The sequence below is a fragment of the Chaetodon trifascialis genome, chromosome 20 (assembly GCF_039877785.1).
Source record: "Chaetodon trifascialis isolate fChaTrf1 chromosome 20, fChaTrf1.hap1, whole genome shotgun sequence".
NCBI classification, from domain to species: Eukaryota; Metazoa; Chordata; class Actinopteri; order Chaetodontiformes; family Chaetodontidae; genus Chaetodon; species Chaetodon trifascialis.
In genome coordinates, this window is record NC_092075.1 from 2,547,308 (window position 1) to 2,570,016 (window position 22,709).

A 22,709-nucleotide genomic window follows, 5' to 3' on the forward strand; every position below is an offset into this window, starting at 1 on the left:
TACACGAACGAACAGAAGACAATAACGTGTCCACATTTCACTCTTTCTGTTTGTTTTTGTGGATAAAGTGCACAGTCGCCACAGAGCCAACATCATCTCGCTCTTTGCAGCCTCCTCTCTTAACATACTAATTGACCATCTGTTGACAGCGAGATTTGTACCAGAATAAAGGTTCCCTAATTAAAATCTCTGCCTGGCCGGAGTTTATTTTGACAGCTTCGCTCTCTTTAGCTGGAAATGTTGCAGCTTGTAACATAAAACATCTGTTTGATATGTGCAGGCTTCATCTTCCTAAACAGAAAATCTAGTTTTTTACTCTTTTGCAGAGATCTTTTTTTTTTAAGCTGAATTTTATTAGCTGAAATTAATTTCAAGCTTAATTGTCCTTCTTTGAATTATTCCCAGTCATGTTTTCCTACTGTTAAAGAGATTTTTTTTGCATTAGTTATGGCTGATCTTCGAGGACCTGCGACACTCACTCACTAACAGATATGTGAAATTGCTCTACATGCAGTGAAATAGTGGCGATTAAATGATGTCTTCGGCAGACTTTGGAGAACCGGCGTGAGGAGGCGCGAGCCTACAGCAACCTGGGCAGTGCCTACCACTCTCAACGGGACTTCGACAAGGCCATATCTTACCATACACGAGTGCTGGAGCTGGCGCAGGAGCAGGGCGACAGAGCCATCGAGATGAGGGCGTACGCTGGTCTGGGGCACGCTGCCCGATGCATGCAGGTCAGTATGAAACCGTTTAAAAACAAGGTCACCTGCCTCATAAATCACTGCTTTTCCTTATCTTCTATATGCCGCTGATAATGTGACAAATAACCACGAATAATGTTTGTTTCCCGCCGTCCTCAGGACCTGGAGAGGGCGCATCAGTACCACCAACACCAGCTGGAAATAGCTGAGGAGCTGCAGGACAGAGCAGCTCAGGGCCGAGCCTCCTCCAACCTGGGTACGTTTGTCTGACCACAGATACGTAGGATGGAGGTCAACCTGCGAGAGCTATGAGATGTCGCTGTCTTAGTGTTTGTTTGATGGCTTAAATTACAAATACTTAGCATAATGTAACTAACTAGTGCACAGGCAGTAGAATAATGCAGTGGAAGCAAATCAAACGTGTGTTTGCAGAGACCTGGTTGCAAGTCGCGAAGCTAGCTGCTAGCTGCTAACACATTAGCCAGCCGGGAGCATGCTCATGCTAGCCGGTCACAACCAGGTCACAACCAGAGAGACGCTCTCCAAGCGTCTCTCTGGTTTCTCTGCACTGGGGTGTTTACTTTATGAGTTTATGTAGCTCTGAGATGTAGTAGAGTAGAAGTATAAAGTTGCAGAAAATGGAAATACTCCAGTGAAGTACAGGTACATCGAGTTTGTACTTAAGTACAATATTTGAGTAAATGTACTCAGTTACATTCCACCGCTGCGAGCGTTCACAGTCCTCTCAGCTGGGAAGAACCCTGAATGCCTCCTCATGTCATTTAATTTAGACTTTAGAGTGACATTTCATCCAAACACAGCAGTTATACCTGATCCCAACCAGCCAATCACGACGAGGAGGGGTGGGGTTTCAGATATGAGGGACCAGTCCGAGCAGGTATTACCTTATTAGTTTAAAGCTAGTACTGATGAGGAGAAGACGAAGGCAGCATAACTCTCATCAAGCTGCACAGTCGCCCCGGAGGCTCGAGGAGGAGGAGGGTGGCGGATTTCTTCTTCTGCGCTTTGTGGAGGAGGATAAACATCACACATAACAGAGTGGAGGGTCTGTGCATCTGCTGCGTGACGCAGGAAAGACTGGAGCGGCAGCCTGAAACAGCTGGTTCATCTTCAGTTCAGTCCAGACAGTTTGCTGTTTGAAAAGTTTCATAAAAACACAGAATGATGGCTGAAATAAGCTCGAGCACGGTGGCGTAATGCACGCCACATGGGAGCAGCAGGAGTGTGGTTTGCCGGTTTGCCCTGAGTTCTGCCTCACAGGTTACGTACGACCGCACCATCAGACCTGCAGTACACGGCTGCAGCAGCTCAGTCAGTCTGAGAAAAAACTTAATTTAATTCATCACTTTAAATCGATTAATCCGTCCGTCCATTCTCTGCCGCGTGTCCAGGTCCAGGTTAGAGTAGATTTCATTGATTATATCAGTAGAAATGATTGTTCTGAACCTGCACAGACCCTGACGCACTAATATCAGCGTTACTCTGGAAGGAACAGTCAGCAGCTTTCATCACGTCAGTGTTTTATTTGTGAGAATGTCAAATGTCTCTAAACGCAGGAAGTAGCCGTCTCTGCGTTTGAAGCGACTTCACTCTGCAGACTTAAAAGCAAACGCCGTCGGTCTTTTATTGTTTTCTGCGTCAATGTCGTTCTCACAAAGTGGAAGATTTGATGCAGTTTTAGATAAAGGTGATAAACGCTCTTCACCGTTTCCCCTGAAGGAGTCTGAGCAGATGCAGACGTCTCATTGTTCCCTCTGAGGGGACGCTCCGTCCTGCTGAGGCGTCCTCTCTCGCCGCCAAGCGAGTTCTCGACCCGGACCGACTCGATGTGGATCGATCGGCAGCATCGAGTCCACAGACGATGGACTCTTCACTGTACTCACAGTTTTCATGTACTTATACTTCAGCTGTGTTACTTCACAGTGCACCTCTGCTGTCAGCTCCACTGCACATACTCACACTACTCTGCACTTTACTGCTAATACAGTAATTAAACGTGATTAATCCTGATTATAATCCAGTGATATGATGAATGCGACTCGTTCTGGATGAGGCTTTGTGAAACGCTGCGGCTCATTGGTCAGAAATGGTGGATCGGAGCTGCGGCTTCTGTCGTGTGCTGCTCCCCCGTCACCTTATCTGCCTTTCAAGGCCCTATCACATGAGCGCAGGATGCCTCTCTGGCCAATGGGCGCTCATGTTTTATTAACCGGGTTTTGTGTTCTGCGGCCGCAGTGATATCGGAGAGCCGGTGAACCCGACTCCACCGCTGAGTGGACAACTCGCCGCTCTGTGTGTGTGTGTGTGTGTGTCACAGGTAACATGAGCTTCCCTTCAGTCGCTCTGAACGCTTCAGCATCGAGCACAATTAGAAATGAAGACGTCTGTTGTCAGGCGGCGGCGGCGGCGGCGGCGGCGGTTCGTGCAGCCTCCCTCTGAGCGTGTCACCACAGAGCCGGCTTGAATCCAGCAGAGTCCAGAGTTCAGTGTCTGTTATTTGGCGTCTGGAATAATCAGAAGTCAGCCGAGGCTTTGATGTGAGACTAATAGGCGATTGCTGAAGTTGCTGACACCCTCCTGACAGACGAGCTGCAGTCTGTGGTTCAGATCAATGATTCACATCATCATTTATGGATGATACTTTTCTCTGACGCTGAATGCTGACTTGACAACCCTTCATTCTCCTCTCCTCTGTTGTCTGCTCCTCTCTTCTTCTCTGCTTTGTCATTTGCTTCTCTTCTTTTCGTGTCCCTTGTTTCCTCCTCTCCTCTCCTGTCCTTCATTGTTTTCTCCTTTCCTTTCATTTCTGCCCTTGTTTCCTCCTCTCATGTTTCCTCCTCTCCTTTCTCTCCATTGTCGTTTTTCTCCTCTTCGTTTCTTGCCTCTTGTTTCCTCCTCGTCTCTCCTGTCCTTCCTCGTTTGCTCCTCTCCTTCCACCCTCGTTTCTTCCTCTCCTCTCTTTTCTAGAGGATTTCTCCTCCCCCTCTCTCCTCTTCCCTCTCTTGCCCTCTCCTCTCCTTCATTGGTTGCTCCTCTCATTTCCACCCTTGTTTCCTCCTCTCTTGTTTCCTGATCTCCCTTTCTCTCGTCTGTTGTTTCCTCCTCTCTTCTTCTCTCCTTTGTCATTTGCTTCTCTTCTCCTCTTGTCCCTTGTTTCCTCCTCTCCTCTCCTGTCCTTCCTTGTTTGCTTCTCTCCTCTTCCCTCTCATTTCCACCCTTGTTTCCTCCTCTCATTTCCTTGTGTCTTCTCCTTTGTCATTTTTCTCCTTTTCTTGTCCCTTGTTTCCTCCTCTCCTCTCTTCTCCTTCCACCCTGTTTCTCCTCCCCTTCTCTCCCCCTCCTTCCCTTCTCTCCTCTTTCCTCCCTTGTCCTCTCTTCTCTCGTTTCCTCTCCTCCTCTTTTGTCCCTCTTTGTCCTTTCTACCCATGCGTCTTTCTCTTTTACTACTCATGCTCGTTTCCTCGTCTCCTCTTCTTTCCTCCCTCGTTTCCTCCTCTCCTCTCCTCTGTCAGACTTTGCTCCAGAAATATCTCAGCAGGGGCGTTGACTTGCCGTGGACCTCCTTCGTGATTTGTGATGCTTCCATTTAAAGCTTAATTACCCCTCTTCTTGCACCACATTCCACTAATGACAGAACTCCCGCTCTAATGGCTGTTTTCTTTTACCTTGCATGCAGCCATTTCATCTCCAGCAAAGGGAAGAGACATCACACAGTTCACGATTCAGCATCACTGAGGCGCTTTTCTTAGCACGTGTGCTAGCTGATACCGCATGATGCAAGTCTTACTGTGACTGTTCTGCACTTCTGACTGATAGAAGATTTAAAGCCTTTTGCTTAAAAACTCACCACCTTTGGGGAACCCCTGATCTGTGTGGATTGAAGCCTTGAAATGCGACACCGAAGTCTGGCACGTCGGGCCGAATGGCCTCCTGTTGTGTCCAACCTCAAGATAAAAGTCCTCCAGCTCTGTTTCGGACGTGCTCATCCACCTCTTTGTGCAAAATCCACGCCGGGACGTTGAAGTCCTTCTCAGGAACGTACGCAACAACCAGGAATGGCAATAAATTTAGTTTAGTTATGAGACTTGCTCCGTTAACTTATACAGATTTAGGACGATGGTTTTCATTTATGATCAGATTAAAGCTGCCAGTGGAAGAAGCTGTAGATGCAACGGCATATCATCAGCTCAAGCCGAGCGTGTTAGCTGTTAGCTGTTTTAATGCTTTGTTAGCAGCAGTAGGTTGTTTGCAGTCATGTGACGTTAAATCCAGATGGACGGCAGGAAGTGAAAACTGAAAATGGATGCAGTGGAGGAAAGTTCTTACTGAGACGGTTAGCGAGTCATTTTTTTCTTGCATTTTTCACCGTTATGAACAACAATTCTTGGTACTCGATCGAAGCTCCTCCTGTTTTCTCTGTTTGATTGATTTGAGCAAACGTAGGCATTTTGAATATGTTTTATAGAGCTTCCTGTGCAGAAAATCACTTCCTGCCCTCCATCTGCAGCTCACGCCACAACAAGAGTGACGTGTGCAAACAACCCATTGCCTTTCTACACAGCAGCCTTCACTGGCGTTCATTCGCAGGCCTCCAGATGAATCTAAGTCCAACATTACGTTCTCCAGCTATAGTTTTTCCACTGAAAACAGCTTCCTGATGCAGCAGGAAACAACACAGCTGACCAAGAGTCGAAAGGAGCTGAAATGTCCTGCACTTCCGTGTTATACAGCATGTGTAACTGTTTCATCATTGCAGCTTTAAATCAAAATATGACAAATCACAGACTGAGTGTCTCGGGCTGCTTCGGCTAACTGATGACGGAGCCTTTTCCCTCCCTCTGTGGCAGGAAGGGCATCACCGCCCCCCTCCTCTAATCGCTCTGTGCTGCCTCAGCCCAAAACGCCGTCATCAGATCTCACCTAATTTTCCACACCTCTAATCCTCACCCCCCCCCCCCCCACGCTGGGGAATCCCTGCGCGCTGCAGGATAGCGACAGATCGCTGGAAGCCTCACGCCTCGCAGGAGTACGGGTTTGGCCTTGAGGGAGATTCGGTATCTGTGTATCTGCACATGTTTAAGAGGAGGGGTGGAACTCGAAGCAGCTCTTCAGCCAACTCTGCAGGCTTCTCTGTAATCCTCTTAGCGCGAGACCCCAATGAACAAGGTCTCCCTTTCCTTATCAGCAACCCCCTCCTCTTCCTCACGTAGCCCTGCTTCCTTCCAGATGGAGCTGGTGTGAGTCCAGAAACAGTGTCGTAGGTGCAGCTCCATATGTGACCAGGCGCCGTGTGTCGCACGCAGCCGTTGTCGTGCTGTGTGATGTGTGCACACTCTAAGTCACTGTCACACACTTTCTGCAGTCTGATACGATGAAGTGGAAATGAAAAATAAAGAGAAACAATCAAACATGCATCATTAGTCTTTTAGCTTGTCAGCCAGTTTCAAGCGTGGATGACTTTTTTCTCCACAGTCACACGGCGTCTATAAAATGTCAATTAGAGATGCAGTAATTAGTTTAATTTTAATTAATTGCTTTTGTCCGCCTGGTGTTATTATTCTTTTGTTCTGTCTGCTTTTGTTCGGTTTGACTTCCACGCGTTTGTGCTTTCATTGTGACGTGTAAACTGAATCGATTAGCTTTCCCGGGCTTGGTGACGAGACGGCGCAGGTGATGGCGGTTTACAGGTGAATCTTGAATGAATTGAACTCGCGATGCTATTGGCTATAAAAAGCCACGGCATGTGTAAAAGTCTCGTTTAAGGACGGCTGCTCTCACTTTCATGGCAGACTGCGACACAAACAGCGTCGTGTTCGTCTTCTCAGGTGTTCACATTCAAACTTGGCGGCGTCTTCGTCGACATGTCGCTCGCTGTGGTTGTGGAAACCAGGCTCGTGCACGTGCACGTGCACACAACTTCACTGAATGAATATGAATATTTCTGCTTTGCTGTGAGTTTTATCCTCCTGGCCTCAGATTTGAAGGATCTGTGGGACTTTTGGTTCCTCCTGAAGACGAAAATCTTTAAAAACATCACAAACATACAGTTTGATCAGCTGCTGACTGAACAGGAGGAAGTAGTGCATCTGTTGGGGACTATTTTCAGCGGCGGATGAATCCACATCTGGTGCTGTCGTGAAGTCAGGATGCAGGACGGAGTGTGTGTTGGTGGTGCAGCAGTGAGGCTCGCTGATGTTTGTACTGCAGGAGCTTTGGATTGGCTGGCTGATACTGGTCAGTGGGATCAGATCGGCGCTGGTTTCGGTGTTTTCTCTGGATTTGTTACAATAAGAAAACAGAAAGTCTGCAGCGCCACCAGAACGACGGAGCTGGAGCTGTGCCAAGGCCTCTCAGTCGACAGTGAATCAGACCACAGACTCTGTCCTCACTCTGTCTCCTCCACACAGTCTGACATGAAAGCCACATGCATCCTCTTCCATCTGGTGTCTCGACACCCCCCGCGTCCCTGCGTCCCCTCTCGTAGCCCCCCTCTCATCTGTCCTCCTCCGTGTCTTTACTGCAGAAATAATATGTATTTGATATTTACGGCCTCAGCAGTAAAATTTGATGCAGCGCAGTTAGAAAGTTAGTGTCTTCAGCATACGAGAGAGTTTTATCTGTAACGGCTGGTTTTAGGTTTCAAGTACGTTTCCGCAGCACAAGCTGAGCGCTGTGAACAACAAGGTGGACGCCATTGTTCTGTTTGAGCACATAACGGTTCACAGCAACTCGTTTCAGCAGCTGTCAAATCATAACGTCATGTCACTGTTTATAGGAGGCCTGTCGAGCTTGTTGAGGTGAACTGGAACACTGGAACAATGGAAACCACCACTGCTGTGCAGCTCGGCACTGTAATGCTAAACGACGCTCCTTCTCTCTGTCCATGTTCATGCAGCAGCTGGTGAGGATGCTAACGTTTCAAGCAAGCTTAGCTTTGGACACCTTTAGCTTGATTTCATCACATATTGATCCATCAAGTGTGCATCCAAGACATTTCGAAACAAATCAGATGGAGACACTGAAAAGTTTTCAGCCAGCTCTCAGAGTTAGCGTTAGCTCGTGAGCCGCAGTCGATTTCCAGCCAACAAAAGCCGCCGCGGTCTGTGGAGTTTGTTTTTGTCACCTGGATGACCGCGTCTGATGTAACACACACGAGCTTCAGAGTGCAGCAGTGATTTGAAAGGTGGAGCTGTGATCTGATTGGATTACACGTCCAGCTGTTGCTCTGATTTGGACCTTAATTAGACTGAGATAACCCAGTTATGATGTTTGCGGTAGAGCTGCAATAATCCCAGTTTTGCCTCAAACTGGCTGTAATGGAGTTATTGGAGTGAATGTAAGCATGGTAACATGGTGGCATGGTGAGGGAGGTTGCAGTTAAGTCGCCTCTGATGGGCAGACGGGTGGAGGATTCAGCGTTTCATGCGTCCTGTGTCGTGCAGCAGCAGCGACTCAGCGTTTAGTTGCCTCCTGAAAACCCCTCGTGTTCAGCTTTCCCGCATGTGCTGCCTTCCTCTCCTCTTCCTCTTCCTCTCCTGCGTCCCAAGCTTCTTCCTTAACTTCTTTTCCGACTTTTGTCGACTTCGGCTCTGTAAACTGGGTTGTTGATAGCGTGGAAGACACATCATCACACGGAAAGCGAGGAAGGCCGCGGGGACCGAAGTTTTCCACTTCCTTTTCCCGGGACGGAGGAAGATGAAGTGTGAAGTGAGCGACTCTCCTCTGGATCTCTGCATATGCAGTAATGAAGTTTGAAGATCCACAGCAGCAGATATTATTAGATTTGTTGAATTTCTGCTCTGTAGCTTTTTAATTATTTACTGCTCTGCGCTCACATCTTCTTCAGGCTCGTGGAAAGCGTGCGTGCACACATGTTCACATGCACACACACGTATGTTTCTTTGCTTGTTGGGTTTTTCTGCCTGTCATTTCGGGAATGTAGCGTGATCGTGACGACGTGCAGCAGGCTGTGTTTGATGTCGGCTGCTGGATGAATTAGTCAGCAGACTTCAGAGATGGATGCCAGTCAGACGTGAAGTCTCAGCAGATTTAAAAATGGTCTGTGAACGCTGACAGCTCTGCTAATCACTGCGCTCACATCTGCCTGTGATTACTCAGACTTCTGAAAAGGAACTCATGTGCATCCTCATTTAGATTTTGTTAACGCTGTTTACAAATAAGGTGCATCTGCCCTCCTCTTCCTCCACCAGGCATCATTCACCAGATGAAGGGGGAGTACGAGGCGGCGCTGAAGCTCCACAAAGCTCACCTGTCCTTCGTCCAGGAGCTGAGTGATTACGCCGCCCAGGGGCGGGCCTACGGCAACATGGGCAACGCCTATCACGCTCTGGGCATCTACGACCAAGCCGTCCGGTATCACCGGCAGGAACTGCAGATCTCGCTGGAGGTGAAGTCCTGCGCGCTTCAGGTGCAGCGTTCAGACTCTCGTGTGGAAAAACTGAAATGTGAAAGCTCTTCCTGTTGCAGGTGAATGATCGTCCGTCCCAGGCCTCCACGCATGGTAACCTGGCGGTGGCCTACCAGGCGCTGGGTGCTCACGACCGAGCTCTGCAGCACTACCTGCACCACCTGACCATCGCACGAGAGCTCCGAGACACTCAGAGCGAAGCCAGAGCGCTAGGCAAGCCAGACGAGGACAGATGCACCGAACCAGTGGGACTTTGGTTGGATTGAGAAATATAATGTACTCTAATCTTTCCTTTTGCAGCAAACTTGGGAAACTTCCACAGCTGGAGAGGTGAATACGCTCAGGCTTTGCCGTACTACCAGCAGTACCTGGCTCTGGCTCCAGGCCTGCAGGACCTGGAGGGAGAGGGGAAGGTTTGCCACAACCTCGGCTACGCCCACTACTGCCTTGGACAGTACCGAGACGCCGTCAGGTCAGAGGCTGAACATCACACAGCACAAACTTCATATGATGTTTTCAGAGAGATATTCCTTGTCTTAACCTCAGGTGAGTCGTAACAAACCCATGAAACTTATTACACTTTGCGTTTTTCATCCGTTTCCCAGGTATTACGAGCAGGACCTGGCTTTGGCGAAGGACCTCCAAGACAAATTAGCGCAGGCAAAAGCCTATTGTAACCTTGGTCTGGCCCACAAAGCGCTGGGGGAGTTCAGCAAAGCAGAGGAGTGTCAGAGATACCTGCTTTCTCTGGCTCAAGCCCTGGACAACACACAGGTCGCCTGCCGCTGCCGCCGCCGCCGCGTTCAGTCGATAAACCATGAAAACTCGTCCATTACGCAGGAAGTGGTTGTTAATCAGCGTCCGTGTGATATTTGTCCACAGGCAGTTTTCAGGGCCTTTGGGAACCTGGGCGATGTGTGTGTGTGTCGGGGAGATCATCCAGCAGCGGTGAGGTTCTACCAGCAGCAGTTAACTCTGGCTCAGAAGGTCAACGACCAGAAAATGGAGGCCGACGCCTACTCGGCGCTGGGATCAGTCCACAGGTCGACGAGGAGTTTAAACCACTTGATTTCTCCGCTCTGCTTCATTCTTCTTCTCTGACCTCTCGCTTTTCCTCCCACTTCAGGCTGCTCCGCCAGCTGGACACGGCCTTGTCCTTCCACAGCCAGGAGCTGACCGTGCGAAAGGACCTGGGCGATCAGCAGGGGGAGTGCCGCGCCCTCGGCCACCTGGCGGCGGTGCACATGGCCCTGGGCGACTACGCCACGACCTTCCAGTGTTACGAGGCGCAGCTGGGCCTGGCGCAGGGACTCCGGGACGCCCGTCTGGAGGCCCAGGTCCACGGGAACATGGGCATCACCAAAATGAACATGGGGGTGTTTGAGGAAGCTATCGGCTACTTTGAGCAGCAGCTGGCCATGCTGCAGCAGCTGAGCGGCACCGAGAGCATGCTGGACCGAGGCCGGGCCTACGGGAACCTGGCCGACTGCTACGATGCTCTGGGCGACTACGAGGAGGCCATTCAGTACTACGAGAAGTACCTGACGATGGCTCAGAGTCTCAACCACGTTCAGGACCAGGAGAAGGCCTACAGAGGCCTCGGCAATGCACACAGGTAAGCAAGCTGAAGCTTGAAGGGGCAGTTCAACATTTTGGGAAATATGAAAAAGTTAGATGAGAAGATGAAAATCACTCTGACATCTAAATGATGCTAGAGGCAGCCAGTGATTAGCTTAGCTTAGCATAAAGACTGGAAATAATGAGAAGCAGCTAGCCTGCTTCGCTACAGACATCAACTCTAGCAGCACCTTTAAAGCTAACTAATTAGCATTTTATGCTAAGTTTATGTTCATGTACAAATGAAACAAATTTAATGTTAATTAATGAACTTTGGACAAAACATTTCTGTGCTAAGCTAAGCTAGCCGCTGGCGTCGATCTCCTCGTCTAACTCCCAACAAGAAGGCAAACGAGTGCATTTCCCAAAACGTCAGACTAATTCAGTTTTGTATTTTCAGCTCTCCTCTGCATTTCCTCTGTGACTGCACTCAGCTGTCGCACATGATTTGCATTTATTACAGCTTTCAAATTAATGCTGAACATGGAAACTGGATTATGTACTCAATTACAGGCTAGAAAACAGCGAGCAAGGAGAAAGACGTGGGTTTGATGCCTTTAAAAAGCCACGTGAGCAAGTTTCTAACGTGCGCTTTCCAAAGGTCTCTTGGTTCTGTTGTTTCCAGTTTCAGAGCGCCTCGCCTTTGTTTGCGTTCGTCTTAATATTTATGTCATGTACGTTTTTCTGCTCCCATTAGCTCTGATATGCTTTCGCAACGCAGGACGACTTTCATGCAAGAATCCCAAAGCAGCTTTTCTTGCCTCAAGCGAACACATTTCAAATTAGAGTCATAACTATAATGAAAAGAATAATCAGAATTCGGTTACAGTAATAATGGTGATGAGCAGCGAGCGCATCCCCACATATGAAAGCATACAAGTAATGTTCACCGACAGCAGAGCGAGGCGTAATGATGGGCTTCATCCATCTGTTTCTGCTCTCTGGAGTGAGAATCAGATTGAAATGAGAGCAGAGGCGCTGATTTGTAGACGTTTCCTCTTTTCCTGTCTCTCTCTGCAGATGCACAGCCTGTGTTTCAGGGCTCAAACTGAAAATGTCGTCTTACTGAGGATCTGTTTGCTTTCTTCTTTGTTTCCTTAAATTGCTCGTGTGCAATGCAGACGGCTCTGATAGTGGAAGCTGTACTATGTCGTTTTTGTTAAACTACAGGTGTGTTTCCTCCCCTCCTCCTCCTCCTCCTCAGGTCCATGGGTAGTCTGCAGCAGGCCTTGGTGTGCTTCGAGAAGCGGCTGGTGGTGGCCCATGAGCTGGGTGGAGAAGGCGGGGGTAAGGCTCAGGCTTACTGGGAGCTGGGAACCTTGCACAGCCAGCTGGGAAACTACGAGCAGGCCCTCTCCTGCCTGGAACACCAGCTTAACATCGCACGCACAGCAGGGGTGAGGCTTTACCTGCAGAGGGTTCTTGTTTCAGCTGCACATTTCTCCTCTTGTCCTGCTGAATATCGAATTATCCTTTTTTTTTCCACGAGGAGTACATTGTGCACAGAAAAATGTAGTAAATCCTGCTTTACCTGGCAGGATAAATCCTTGGAAGCGGAGGCGAGCGATGCACTCGGAGGCGTTTATCAGCTGATGGCAGACAACGAGACAGCGCTACAGGTTTGTGCACATTCACAGCACATCATGACTCAGTGTTTCACAGCTTAGAGGAGCAGTTTGACGTTTTGTGAGATGCACTTTTTACCCAGAGTTAGATAAGTTAGATACCGCTCTCATGTCTAAATATAAACCCACAGCCAGCAGCAAATTAGCTTAGCTCAGCATTAAGACTGAAGACAGGGGGACGTAGTCAGCCAGGCTGGGCTCACCCTGCAGAGAAATAGTCCCACACATCAACACAGCTTTACACTTTGGCCTCAAACAAACGTGATGTAAAGTGTTAATTGAAAAGCTTCGGAGATGCTGGTTGGTGCGTTTTGTTCAGGCTAGCTAAGCTAACCAAGCTCTCCCGTCGCAGTGGCACCAAAGGGCTTTGGACATATCAGAGCAGACGGGATGCGTGAGGAGTCAAGGTCGAGCCTACGGCAACCTGGGTCTGACCTACGAAGCTTTGGGAAACCACGAGCGGGCCGTGGTCTTCCAGGAGCAGCACCTGAGCGTGGCGGCGCAGACCAACGACCTGATCGCTAAAACTCTGGCCTACGGGAGCCTGGGGAGGATACACCACGGCCTGCAGAACTACGCACAGGCTGTGATGTACCTGCAGGAAGGTAAGGAGCTAAGGCTAGGCTAAGTACATTTCCTGATTGTACTCACATATGAGTATTTTAGCGTGTTGTTTCAGTACTTTTACCTCAGTGAAGGATCTTCCTCTTCCTCATGAGTGCTTCCTCATCACTGTGCTGTGGATAAACCTGAAGATGCACCTTGTGTCTGACAGGACTTCCTGTTTTCAGCGTTTCCTCAATGTTCAAAAAAAAAAAGTCTGTTTTTCTATCAACAAACTGGACCTCGATGAAAGGCGAGGGAAAAGTTAGTCACAGTTTTACCTTCCCCTGCAGCCGCACACATCGTTCAGGCAGAATGACGCATGGGAGAGTTTTTTCGGCGCTCGTTGAGTTCAGGGGGCGGGCCCACGAGCGTGATTTGTGACATCACAACTCGCGTGGAAGCCAAATCTGGTCCAAAATTCAAGTGAAACAAGTTAAACTTTGGAAATGAAAACATATTTATAGCTTCTGGGAGTTTAAATGAGGGAAAAGGACACAAATTATGATCCAAAGTATTTTCCAGACGCGGTAAAACGTGTCTGGAGGCGATCTTTGAAGTTGTTTAGGCCCGACAACATTGTGAATTTGTGTTTCTGAAGCCGTCTGAAGCATGAAAGGCGATGCAGCCTCTAATAGAAGATCAGCACCGCAGTGTGTTTTCCTTCAGGCGCGTTGTTGTCAATAATCCGCTTTGATTGAACTTCTTCTCTAACTAGGCCGCTCCTACAAACACGCACGCTCGTCAGGTTTAAAACATTCGTGTTGGAAATAATCCTGCTGGAGTTCTGATGTATGAAAAAGCAAACTAAAGCCGAGACGGTGAAAACACCTGAAGGCGTCGTTTACGCGCTCCCTCAGGCTTCGCCGGGCCTGTAAGACACGGTCACGCTTTGTCACTTCGCTCACGCTTCCTCTGGATTTTAATTGATCATTAACTCAACAAGCAGCGAGGAATCCGACGCAGAGTTGAAGTGAGGACGGAGGCGCCGAAACATTCACGCCAGCGCCTCCAATTAACCTCCCAAACCGATGGAAAGAAGCACAGACGCAGAACATCACAAGCCCAGACAGACACAAACAGACAGAATCAAAAGCTGATTTCTGATGAGATTCTGCTCAGTCGGAGAGTCTAACGAGGACTAATTACAACCTGCCGCGACTGTCTGCTGGGGCTCAGCGGGGGAGACGAAACATATCAGAGACAAACTGAGGAGCAGCTACGACAGCTTTGAATTTGCATCAGCCTGATAAGAAGACACAGAAAGACAAAAGGAGCAGCGAGACAGAGAGGGAAGTGCGAGCGCCCTGGGCTCAGCTCAGGTTCAGGTTCAAAGCGCTTTCAAAGAGCTGATTTCAGATCAGCCTCCAGGAGCCGGCGTCTGATCTCCTCTCCGTCTGTCTGTCCGTCCCTCCTCCTCTTCCTCCTCAGGTCTGCGTCTGGCGGAGCAGTTAGGACGGAGGGAAGACGAAGCGAAGATACGCCACCGCCTGGGTCTGTCCCTGTGGGCCGGCGGAAACCTGGAGGAGGCGCAGCACCAGGTGTGTGTGTGCGTGTGTGTGTGCGCGTGTGTGTCTACAGCAGCGTAACTTTCCTCAGAAGCTGCTCGGCAGGTGTGGTGTGAAGACGGGATCGAGATCAGGGAGCCTGTAAAGACAAAAGCGGGGCAGAAAATCGTGAAAGATGAGCCGTGTGACATCAGCATGAACCAGGAAGTTTAAAGGCTTCAGAAAAGAATCACAGAGCAGAAGTAAAGCCTTGAGAGGTCAGAGGTCAAACTGTCATAGTTTATTCTCTGTAGGTTGATCTCACACCACCGGACACGTCGGCTCATCGTTGTACTCGTTACTTTGCAGATTTGTCATAAAAACGTCATCTGTTCGTGAAATGTGACGCACTGATAGAGATGAAAAGACCAAACAGTGATAAAACAGTTAAAATCAGTCTCCATTGATTAATAAATACAGTCTGATAATAGAAAATCGACTGTTTTCATTATGAATACTGTTTCTTTTAGTGTATTCTTGTAGTGGATTATTTGTTTTGAGTACTTTCATATGAAGTACTTTCTCACATAGAATGCGTGCAGAGTGATCCAGAGGGTGATGCAGTACTTTCAAAGTACTTTCAAAGGCAACATGATCACTGCTCAGATGTCTGCTGGAGTTTCTGAGAAGCTCAGTTCAGAAGAAAAGTCCCGACTCTTCAGACTGCTGTGTGTTTGTACTGCCCCCCAGTGGTTAGGACTGTAACAGCAGGGACTTCAGGCGACATGTAAGGACAGTCCTGAAATGAGTGGAGACGCCTCACAGATGAAAATGTCCTCACGGTCGTCTCCACTCGACCGGACACTGTTTGTGTTTGTAGGGTTTGTGTTGATGTGATGTGTTTGCTGTCCTTCAGTTGTACAGAGCGTCCGCGCTGTTTGAGATGATTCGTCACGAGACGCAGCACAGCACAGATTACAAGCTCTCTCTGTTCGACCTGCAAACCAGCTCGTACCAGGCGCTCCAGAGGGTCCTCGTCAGCCTCGGTGAGTCACCTGCTTGTTCGGTGTCAATCGCTGAGCCTGGCTCTGTGTCCGAGGCGTCTTTCTCACCTGCCTTCCTCACGTTTACCGTCTGTGTGACACCTCAGGCCGGCACGACGAGGCGCTGGCCATAGCCGAGCGAGGGCGGACACGCGCCTTTGCAGACCTGCTGGTCGAACGCCAGAGAGGAAGTCAGCAAGCGGCGAGCACTGACCCGTACATCCCGGTGACCGTGGAGCACATCCTGGAGACGGTCAATGGTCAGAGGGCCGTGGTCCTCTACTATTCTCTGGCTGGAGGTTTCCTGTACAGCTGGCTCATATCTCCAGGAGCAGGTACCTTGAACGCACCACACAGTCACGCATGAAACACACCTTCTGTCGTCGCCTTCCTGTTAACCTCCACAGTGATCAGTGTTCAGGCCTCCACACGCTGATTTCAGTCGTCGCCTGTCGTTGTTTCTGACATCAGAAAGCTGTCGAGTCATTCTGAGAAAGTCTGCAGACTGAGAGAAGTATGCAGAGCCGACCAGTGGAGAAACCAGGAATCCGCTCCGGGGGGTTCCCAGAGGAGGCCGACTTATTTCACAATGGGATTTGTAAAAAAACTCTGAGCGGTTATTTTTATAGTTTGGTTTACCAACGCTTATTAGCAGCAGAAAAATCCCCTGACTGTGCAGTAACGGAGCTCAAACACACACACATTCACACAGAATGATGTGAAAACCTTGATTCGTAATGACTCGAGGTCCCGCCTTCGCCTTTTATTCGAGCTGGAATTATCCAGAACCGTGTCGGCTGCCAGATGTTACAGTTTCAGTTTCACTCTTTCCTTGTTTTCTTTGACTTGTCCTCAGCTTTCACTCCGCTGTGATTCTCTTAATGCCTCTGAAGTCGCCTTCAATCAGCCCTGATGCATCCGTAGCATCATTTCCAGTTAGCATTAGCATCCCGTTAGCGCTGTTTCCTCTGCTGCTTCGTTCGTAATCTGAAGACTTTATTTTCTGCATCCATCCAGAATGAAGTGAGCCTGAGTGAGACCCACACTGTCATTCACAGCGTTACTTCATTCTGATTGGTCGCTCTAAGAAGCAGCTGGCAGGTCAAATTAAAACGTGCTTACAAAGTTAGCAGGCGGACGACAAACAGGATGATTAAATGTTGAATATTAATGATGGATTCACAGCACAGGCTGCACATTTGACTGTCGGGCTGACTGTACTCATGCTCAATAATATGTGTGGGATATTTTGAGGGGTCTCAAACCTGAAACCCACCCCCCCGCCCGCAGCTGTGGCTTAAAGCATTCAGACATTTTCACAGCAGGACGGCGCTCAGTGCTGAATGCTGGACCTGAGCCAGAATCTGATGAGACGATCGACATTTACAGACCGCGCTCATTCTCCTCAGTGGATGAACCCTTTCATTTGTGACTCTCTGTGGTCTGTCCTCTTGCGCCACCTTCAGGCTGAAATGTCAGCCATGTGTGCATATATCTCATAATTTAATTATCATGACATTTGAGGACAGAAGGGAGTAAACCTTTGGATTTTAATCACTCTTTGACCTTAATGACCACATGACCTTTCCTCTAAGGCCGACCTCAGGGGATCTTCACATTAGCAGCCTCATCGTGCTCGTTCACGTTTGTATTTGGGGTTTTGCAGCAACATTGGAGCCTCAGAGATCCCATTGCTTCTCGGGCTTTAGACTTTTAGCCTTGTTAATAATTAAGATATTTCCCCAAATCTGCCCTGCATACTGAGTTTGGAGCAATTTGTATGCAGACAGCTGTAAGACCAGGCTCAAAACAGATCCTGTCCCAGTTTTTTTAGTCAGTAACACCCCTCATCAGCCCCACCGAGCCTCACCAGCACACAGTGCAACCCACATCCTCCTGCAGGCAAACGCAAGCAGAGCAGGCTAATTCCCTCATCTTCTTCCTGAAACAGGTATCGTGAAGTTTAACGAGGTGTATCTTGGAGAGGCCGGGGCGGAGGTGCCTGAGCTCCAGGACGCTGGTTGGGGCCCACAGGGTGGAGGAGGAGGAGCAGGCGGAGGTCCTCTGTCTCTGGAGCAGTACATCTGCAATGCTAGAGAGGCTCTGGGAGTGGACAGCCATTACAGCAGGTTTCTCTTTTTCTCTGTCAGGGGCTTTGATTCTGTCCTGAACAAACAGTGACTTTGGTGATCGCCTGACTTTTCCGTTAGCGCCACCTTGAGCTTCACTTTTGTGGTTTTTGTGTTGCATGTGTTGCATTCATGTTCCCCTCAGGATGAGTTATCATAACTTCATCCAATATCTTTCATCAATTGATAATTGAATTAAGCATGAAAACACACTTCACTCAGATGTTGAACATGCTAAACAGACATGCTAAACATTAGCATGTTAGCATTAGCGTGCTGACTAATGCTTTCAGCTCAGGCGCCGCTGTGCTCGCGTTGAACCTCGCGGAGCCGTTGGCAGGCCCGCAGCCTCCAGCTCATCTCGCTGCGAGTCATCGTTCATTAAAACAAGATCGAGGAGCCGAATGCTGCATGTCATCCGTCTTCCTTTCCTCCTGCTCTCTCCTGCCATATTTCTTTACTCTCAATTATCCGGCCCGCAGCTTCGGCCTCGGTTGGCACAACCAGACGACTTTGTAAATCACAACCATGTGTCATGTCAGCAAACGTTCAAGTGCGTCTCAACTTTCTGTGAAACCGCTGCAGTGAGGTTATGCCTGTCGTGTGTGTTTGTCTTGTGTGTGTGTTTTCCAGCCTTCCCTCCATCTATGTGTGAGGGTTGTGGATCCTGCTCATCCATAGCGTGAAAAGTATTTGCACATATGCAGCATTAAAATGCTTTCCAACCCACCAGTGGAGTTTTACTGCCCTCCAGCATCCATCCAGGCAGCAGAAACTGCTGTTTTAACACAAATCAAACCTCCTTGAGCTGTGAAAAGTGCAGCCAGAGGATTCCATAAAAAGTAATGGCGTTTGCTATTGGAAGAGTGTGAGCGCCGTCCGTCCGGTACATAAAGCCTCAGTCTGGTGATTAACTGTTGTAAAAACTCATTGGCTTTAATAGATGACAGCAGCAGCACAAGGATGGCAAAAACATCACGTATGATTTCATAAGCAGGACATTATTACTGAAGTTGTTTCCTGCATCCCGTTTGATCCTAAAAATTAAAATGTTCCCTGAAAGCATCGTTTAAAGTGAGTTTATGTGACAAGTTCCTCTTTTTACGGTGAAAAGTTGATTCATAAGCACTTAAACGCACCCTGACTTCATTCAGCACACTGAAAGCTTTTGTTGTTACACACTTCCTTGGTCTGGTATGACCACTAGCTTACGGTAGCTAATGTTTGCTAATGTTAGCAACCTTTAAATCGACCCTGAGCGTGTTCCACAGCTTTATGAATCTTCTATGTTTGTGCAGCAAACTCACCATGAACAAGACTTTAATAATGAATAACACGGCTCTAACGGTTAGATTATATTTTAGCTTTTGGCATCATCATGTGACTCATATATGTGGCCACAGGGGGCGCTGTTCAGCAAAAGTTAAGCTCATTAATGTTAAAATTAACATAACACAAGTAGCACAGGTCTTCTAAGCTAAGCTCATATGTGACCACTAATAATGAAGAAAACTAGCTGGCGCTGTTGCTCGGTGGAGCTTGATTATCGTGTCGATGGCGGCAGCGATGACGCTTTCTGCCCGTCTGTTCGCAGAGTTTGCTCCAGCAGCGAGACGGAGAGCGAAGCCGGAGATCTGTTAGAGCAACAGTTTGAGGAGCTGAACAACAAGCTCACCTCGGCCACCGACCCCACAGGCTACCTCCGCATGGTGTCCAGAAATAACCTCTTTAACAGGTGTAATGTTGTGTGATAATGCAGAACACTGTGTTTTATTAAACATATGCTATCTGTGCAGTTCAAATATTCAAGGCAAAATTGTTTTTATACTCTTTTTGTGTATAATGTGCATATGTAGTTTCCCCAGCTAGTTATATCTTAACTCTTATCAGCCTCAGCTGGACTCTGTTTCTAGTGCTAGTTGGCTAATGTTAGCATAAGACAGTGAGCCTGGTCAGCATTATGTGTCAACATGTCATCATGAGCATGTCTGCGCGTTAGCATGTAGCTCTGTGGCTCTCGGTGTCAGTCTTGTTGTTTACTGGCTCTCAGCAGGGTCAGCGTGTGTGTTATATGTGTGTGTTTGTGGCTCTAACAGGAGCTGTCAGAGCATGACGAGCCTGTACAGCGCCACGGTGTCTCCGGTGAAGGACAGCTCATCGTCGCCTCTCAGCCGACCGAGTAACATCAGCAAACCTCCCCTACGAGCCCTCTATGACTTACTCATCGCACCGATGGAAGGGGTGTGTGTGTGTGTGTTTCAGCAGACTGTGTGTTTGTGCCTCTCATGTTGTTAGCTGACTCTTGTGTCTGGTTGGCCCTGCAGGGCCTGATGCACAGCAGCGGCCCCGTGGGCAGACACAGGCAGCTCGTCTTAGTGCTGGAGGGAGAGCTGTACCTGATCCCATTCGCCTTGCTCAAAGGCAGCTCGTCCAATGAGTACCTCTACGAGAGGTTCAGCCTCATTTCCGTCCCGTCTTTGAGCAGCCTGGGAGCCGCAGTCAAGGTAGGAACGACAGGTTTTCTCCTTAAACTGGAAATCTCTTAAAAGCACTCATCTGATCACCTGTTCAACCCACAGCCTCATCCCCGTCGCGGCGGTCCCTTGCTTTGCTCAGACGGAGGTTCGGTGGCCGCCGTGGTTGGAGCTCCTCGCCTGCCCCCCTCTGTGATGGGCCGCTGGCTGTGGGGCCCCCTGCCTTCAGCCCAGGAAGAAGCTCTCTGGCTGGGGGAGCAGCTGGGATGTCACCCCCTCTCTGGAGCAAACGCCACAAAGGAGCGTGTTTTAGCGGCTCTGAGTCAGGCGGAGTGCGTTCACTTTGCCACTCATATCTCCTTTAAGCTCGCCGCCTTGATTCTCACCCCCAGCCAAGAGCACGGCGGAGGCGAGGGGGCCGGTGGGCGACCCCGGGAGAAATCGCCGTGTGGAGCGTCGAGCTCAGGTGAGACTGCAGGTCGGGACGGAAAGATCAGGGGTTCACTGAGGAGTCATGGCAGCCCGGAGAGACTCAGAGGAGCCGATGAGGCGAGCGAGGACGGAGAAAGCGTGTGTGAAGTGGAGAGTGTGTGCGACAGTCCGCCGCTCCACGACTTCCTCCTCACAGCTGCGGACATCCTGGACCTGTGCTTGACCGTCAAACTGGTGGTTCTGAGGTATAACTGCTCACAGATCCAGTGTTTTACAGAGCCCGTCAGCTGTGACCCGCCTGACCTCTGACTCTCCACCTCAGGTTGTACCCGGAGTCCAGCAGCAGGGTGACGGCTGACGGGGTGGTGGGTCTGACCCGGGCCTTCTTGGCGGCGGGGGTCCAGTGTGTGTGCGTCTCTCTGTGGCCTGTGCCGGTCGCCGCCTCCAAACTGTTCACGCACACCTTCTACACGGCGCTCCTGAACGGCACCAAAGCCAGCGCTGCTCTGACGGAGGCCATGAAGACGCTGCAGAGCAGCAAGCACTTCTCACACCCGTCCAACTGGGCTGGTGAGCAAACGCTCAACGTCCACTTTCAGCCACATCTCACAGTCTTCATCAGCTGATGGAGCAGGCTCAGTTTTTTATCATGTGACCAAATGTTATATACAATGTCAAATATATTATATCAGATCCCAAACATGGCCATTTCAGCTTTAGTTGCAGGCGCTGATTTGGTTTCAGATATAATTATGTTAAAAAATAAAAGAAAAATACAATAATAGCAGTATGACGCATCGACCCTACTCAAAATAATTCTTACTTTCTGATGCATAATGTTGTATTTGCATCTTTACTATCATATATTTCGATTATGTTCAAGGATATTATCTGTAAATAAAAAATAAATGGCTTGTGTAGCAGTGTAGTTCAGTGTTTTTCAGATAAATGTATGTGAAATGTATTTTATATAAATCACACAGGAAGCAGCCTCATGCGGTGTGTTTAATACGTCAGTGTGTGTTTTCCTTCAGGCTACATGCTGATTGGCAGCGATGTGAAGCTGAACAGCCCGATGTCGCTGGTTGGCCAGGCCCTGGCAGAGATCCTGCAGTACCCAGAGAGGGCCCGGGACGCCCTCAGAGTGCTGCTACACCTGGTGAGGCACCTGCACACCTCTGAGGACATTAACAGTGACGCCTTAAGATGAATTTGAGCCTCAGAATCAATCACATAAATATGACTTCATGATTTCATGATTTTCTATACGGATCTGAAATTATGAGGCAGTTCATCTCTCCGCATCCTAAAATCTCTCAGTGACTAATGAAGGTTTCTCCGTCCACAGGTGGAGAAGTCTTTGCAGCGTATTCAGAGCGGCCAGTGTAACCCGATGTACACGTCGCAACAAAGCGTCGAGAACAAGGTCTGTGTGTTCAGACGTCGGCCTCGAGCCTCCTCTGATCTCTGACTTCAGTAAAAGTACTAAAAAAACACAGTGTAGAAATACTCTCTAAGTACAAGTAAAAGTTAAAAGTTATTGATGCATTCATGTGTTCATCACTTTAATGTTGCAGCAGGTGGAGCTGATTTTAATTACTTTATTTGCTGCTGGCTAGCTGGTGAAGTTTTGTCTCATCTGTAATAATTCATCGTAGCAGTAATCATGTTTTGTGTCATTAATTATGAATGTAGTGGAGTGAAAGTAGAGTTTTTCCCTCTGAAACGAAGTGATGTAGAAGCATAAATACTCCAGTGCAGGTATGTCAATTAAGTGTTTGAGTAAAAGTACTCTTTCCTCCTCTTGTGTCCTCACTGTGTCCTTCTGTCTCCCCTCCTGTCTCAGGTGGGTGGGGTCCCCGGGTGGCAGGCCCTCCTGTCTGCGGTGGGCTTCAGGTTGGACTTCTCCGGTAGCGGTGCTGGACTCCCGGCGGCGGTTTTCTTCCCGACCTCAGACCCTGGAGACCGGCTGCAGCAGTGCAGCACCACCCTGCAGTCCCTGCTCGGTACCACAGCTTTCCTTTATTCAAAGCGTCCCTCATGTCAGTCTCACTGGTAAACAGTCTGTCTGGTCCCTCCAGGATCCAGACTACAAGAAGTGTGAGCAGCCTGCTGTGAAATGACATTTACTCTGTGTGTTTTAAAT

The 22,709-nt window shown here is 48.9% G+C and overlaps 1 protein-coding gene across 2 annotated transcripts in view; it reads left to right on the forward strand.

Annotated features, from left to right (window-relative positions):
• ttc28 (tetratricopeptide repeat domain 28) overlaps positions 1-22,709 on the forward strand; it is a 92,741-nt gene that overhangs the window by 64,236 nt on the left and 5,796 nt on the right. For both annotated transcript variants that reach the window (XM_070988349.1, XM_070988350.1), the window contains 23 exons: positions 549-737; positions 864-960; positions 8,936-9,132; positions 9,213-9,366; positions 9,454-9,625; positions 9,759-9,927; positions 10,036-10,196; positions 10,280-10,768; positions 11,975-12,167; positions 12,309-12,389; positions 12,748-13,000; positions 14,430-14,539; positions 15,402-15,531; positions 15,636-15,863; positions 17,480-17,657; positions 19,252-19,392; positions 19,754-19,898; positions 19,982-20,161; positions 20,237-20,808; positions 20,886-21,133; positions 21,598-21,722; positions 21,912-21,989; positions 22,410-22,569. In XM_070988349.1, coding sequence (XP_070844450.1) covers positions 549-737; positions 864-960; positions 8,936-9,132; positions 9,213-9,366; positions 9,454-9,625; positions 9,759-9,927; positions 10,036-10,196; positions 10,280-10,768; positions 11,975-12,167; positions 12,309-12,389; positions 12,748-13,000; positions 14,430-14,539; positions 15,402-15,531; positions 15,636-15,863; positions 17,480-17,657; positions 19,252-19,392; positions 19,754-19,898; positions 19,982-20,161; positions 20,237-20,808; positions 20,886-21,133; positions 21,598-21,722; positions 21,912-21,989; positions 22,410-22,569 — 4,450 coding nt within the window. The remainder of the gene's footprint in view (positions 1-548; positions 738-863; positions 961-8,935; positions 9,133-9,212; positions 9,367-9,453; positions 9,626-9,758; positions 9,928-10,035; positions 10,197-10,279; positions 10,769-11,974; positions 12,168-12,308; positions 12,390-12,747; positions 13,001-14,429; positions 14,540-15,401; positions 15,532-15,635; positions 15,864-17,479; positions 17,658-19,251; positions 19,393-19,753; positions 19,899-19,981; positions 20,162-20,236; positions 20,809-20,885; positions 21,134-21,597; positions 21,723-21,911; positions 21,990-22,409; positions 22,570-22,709) is intronic.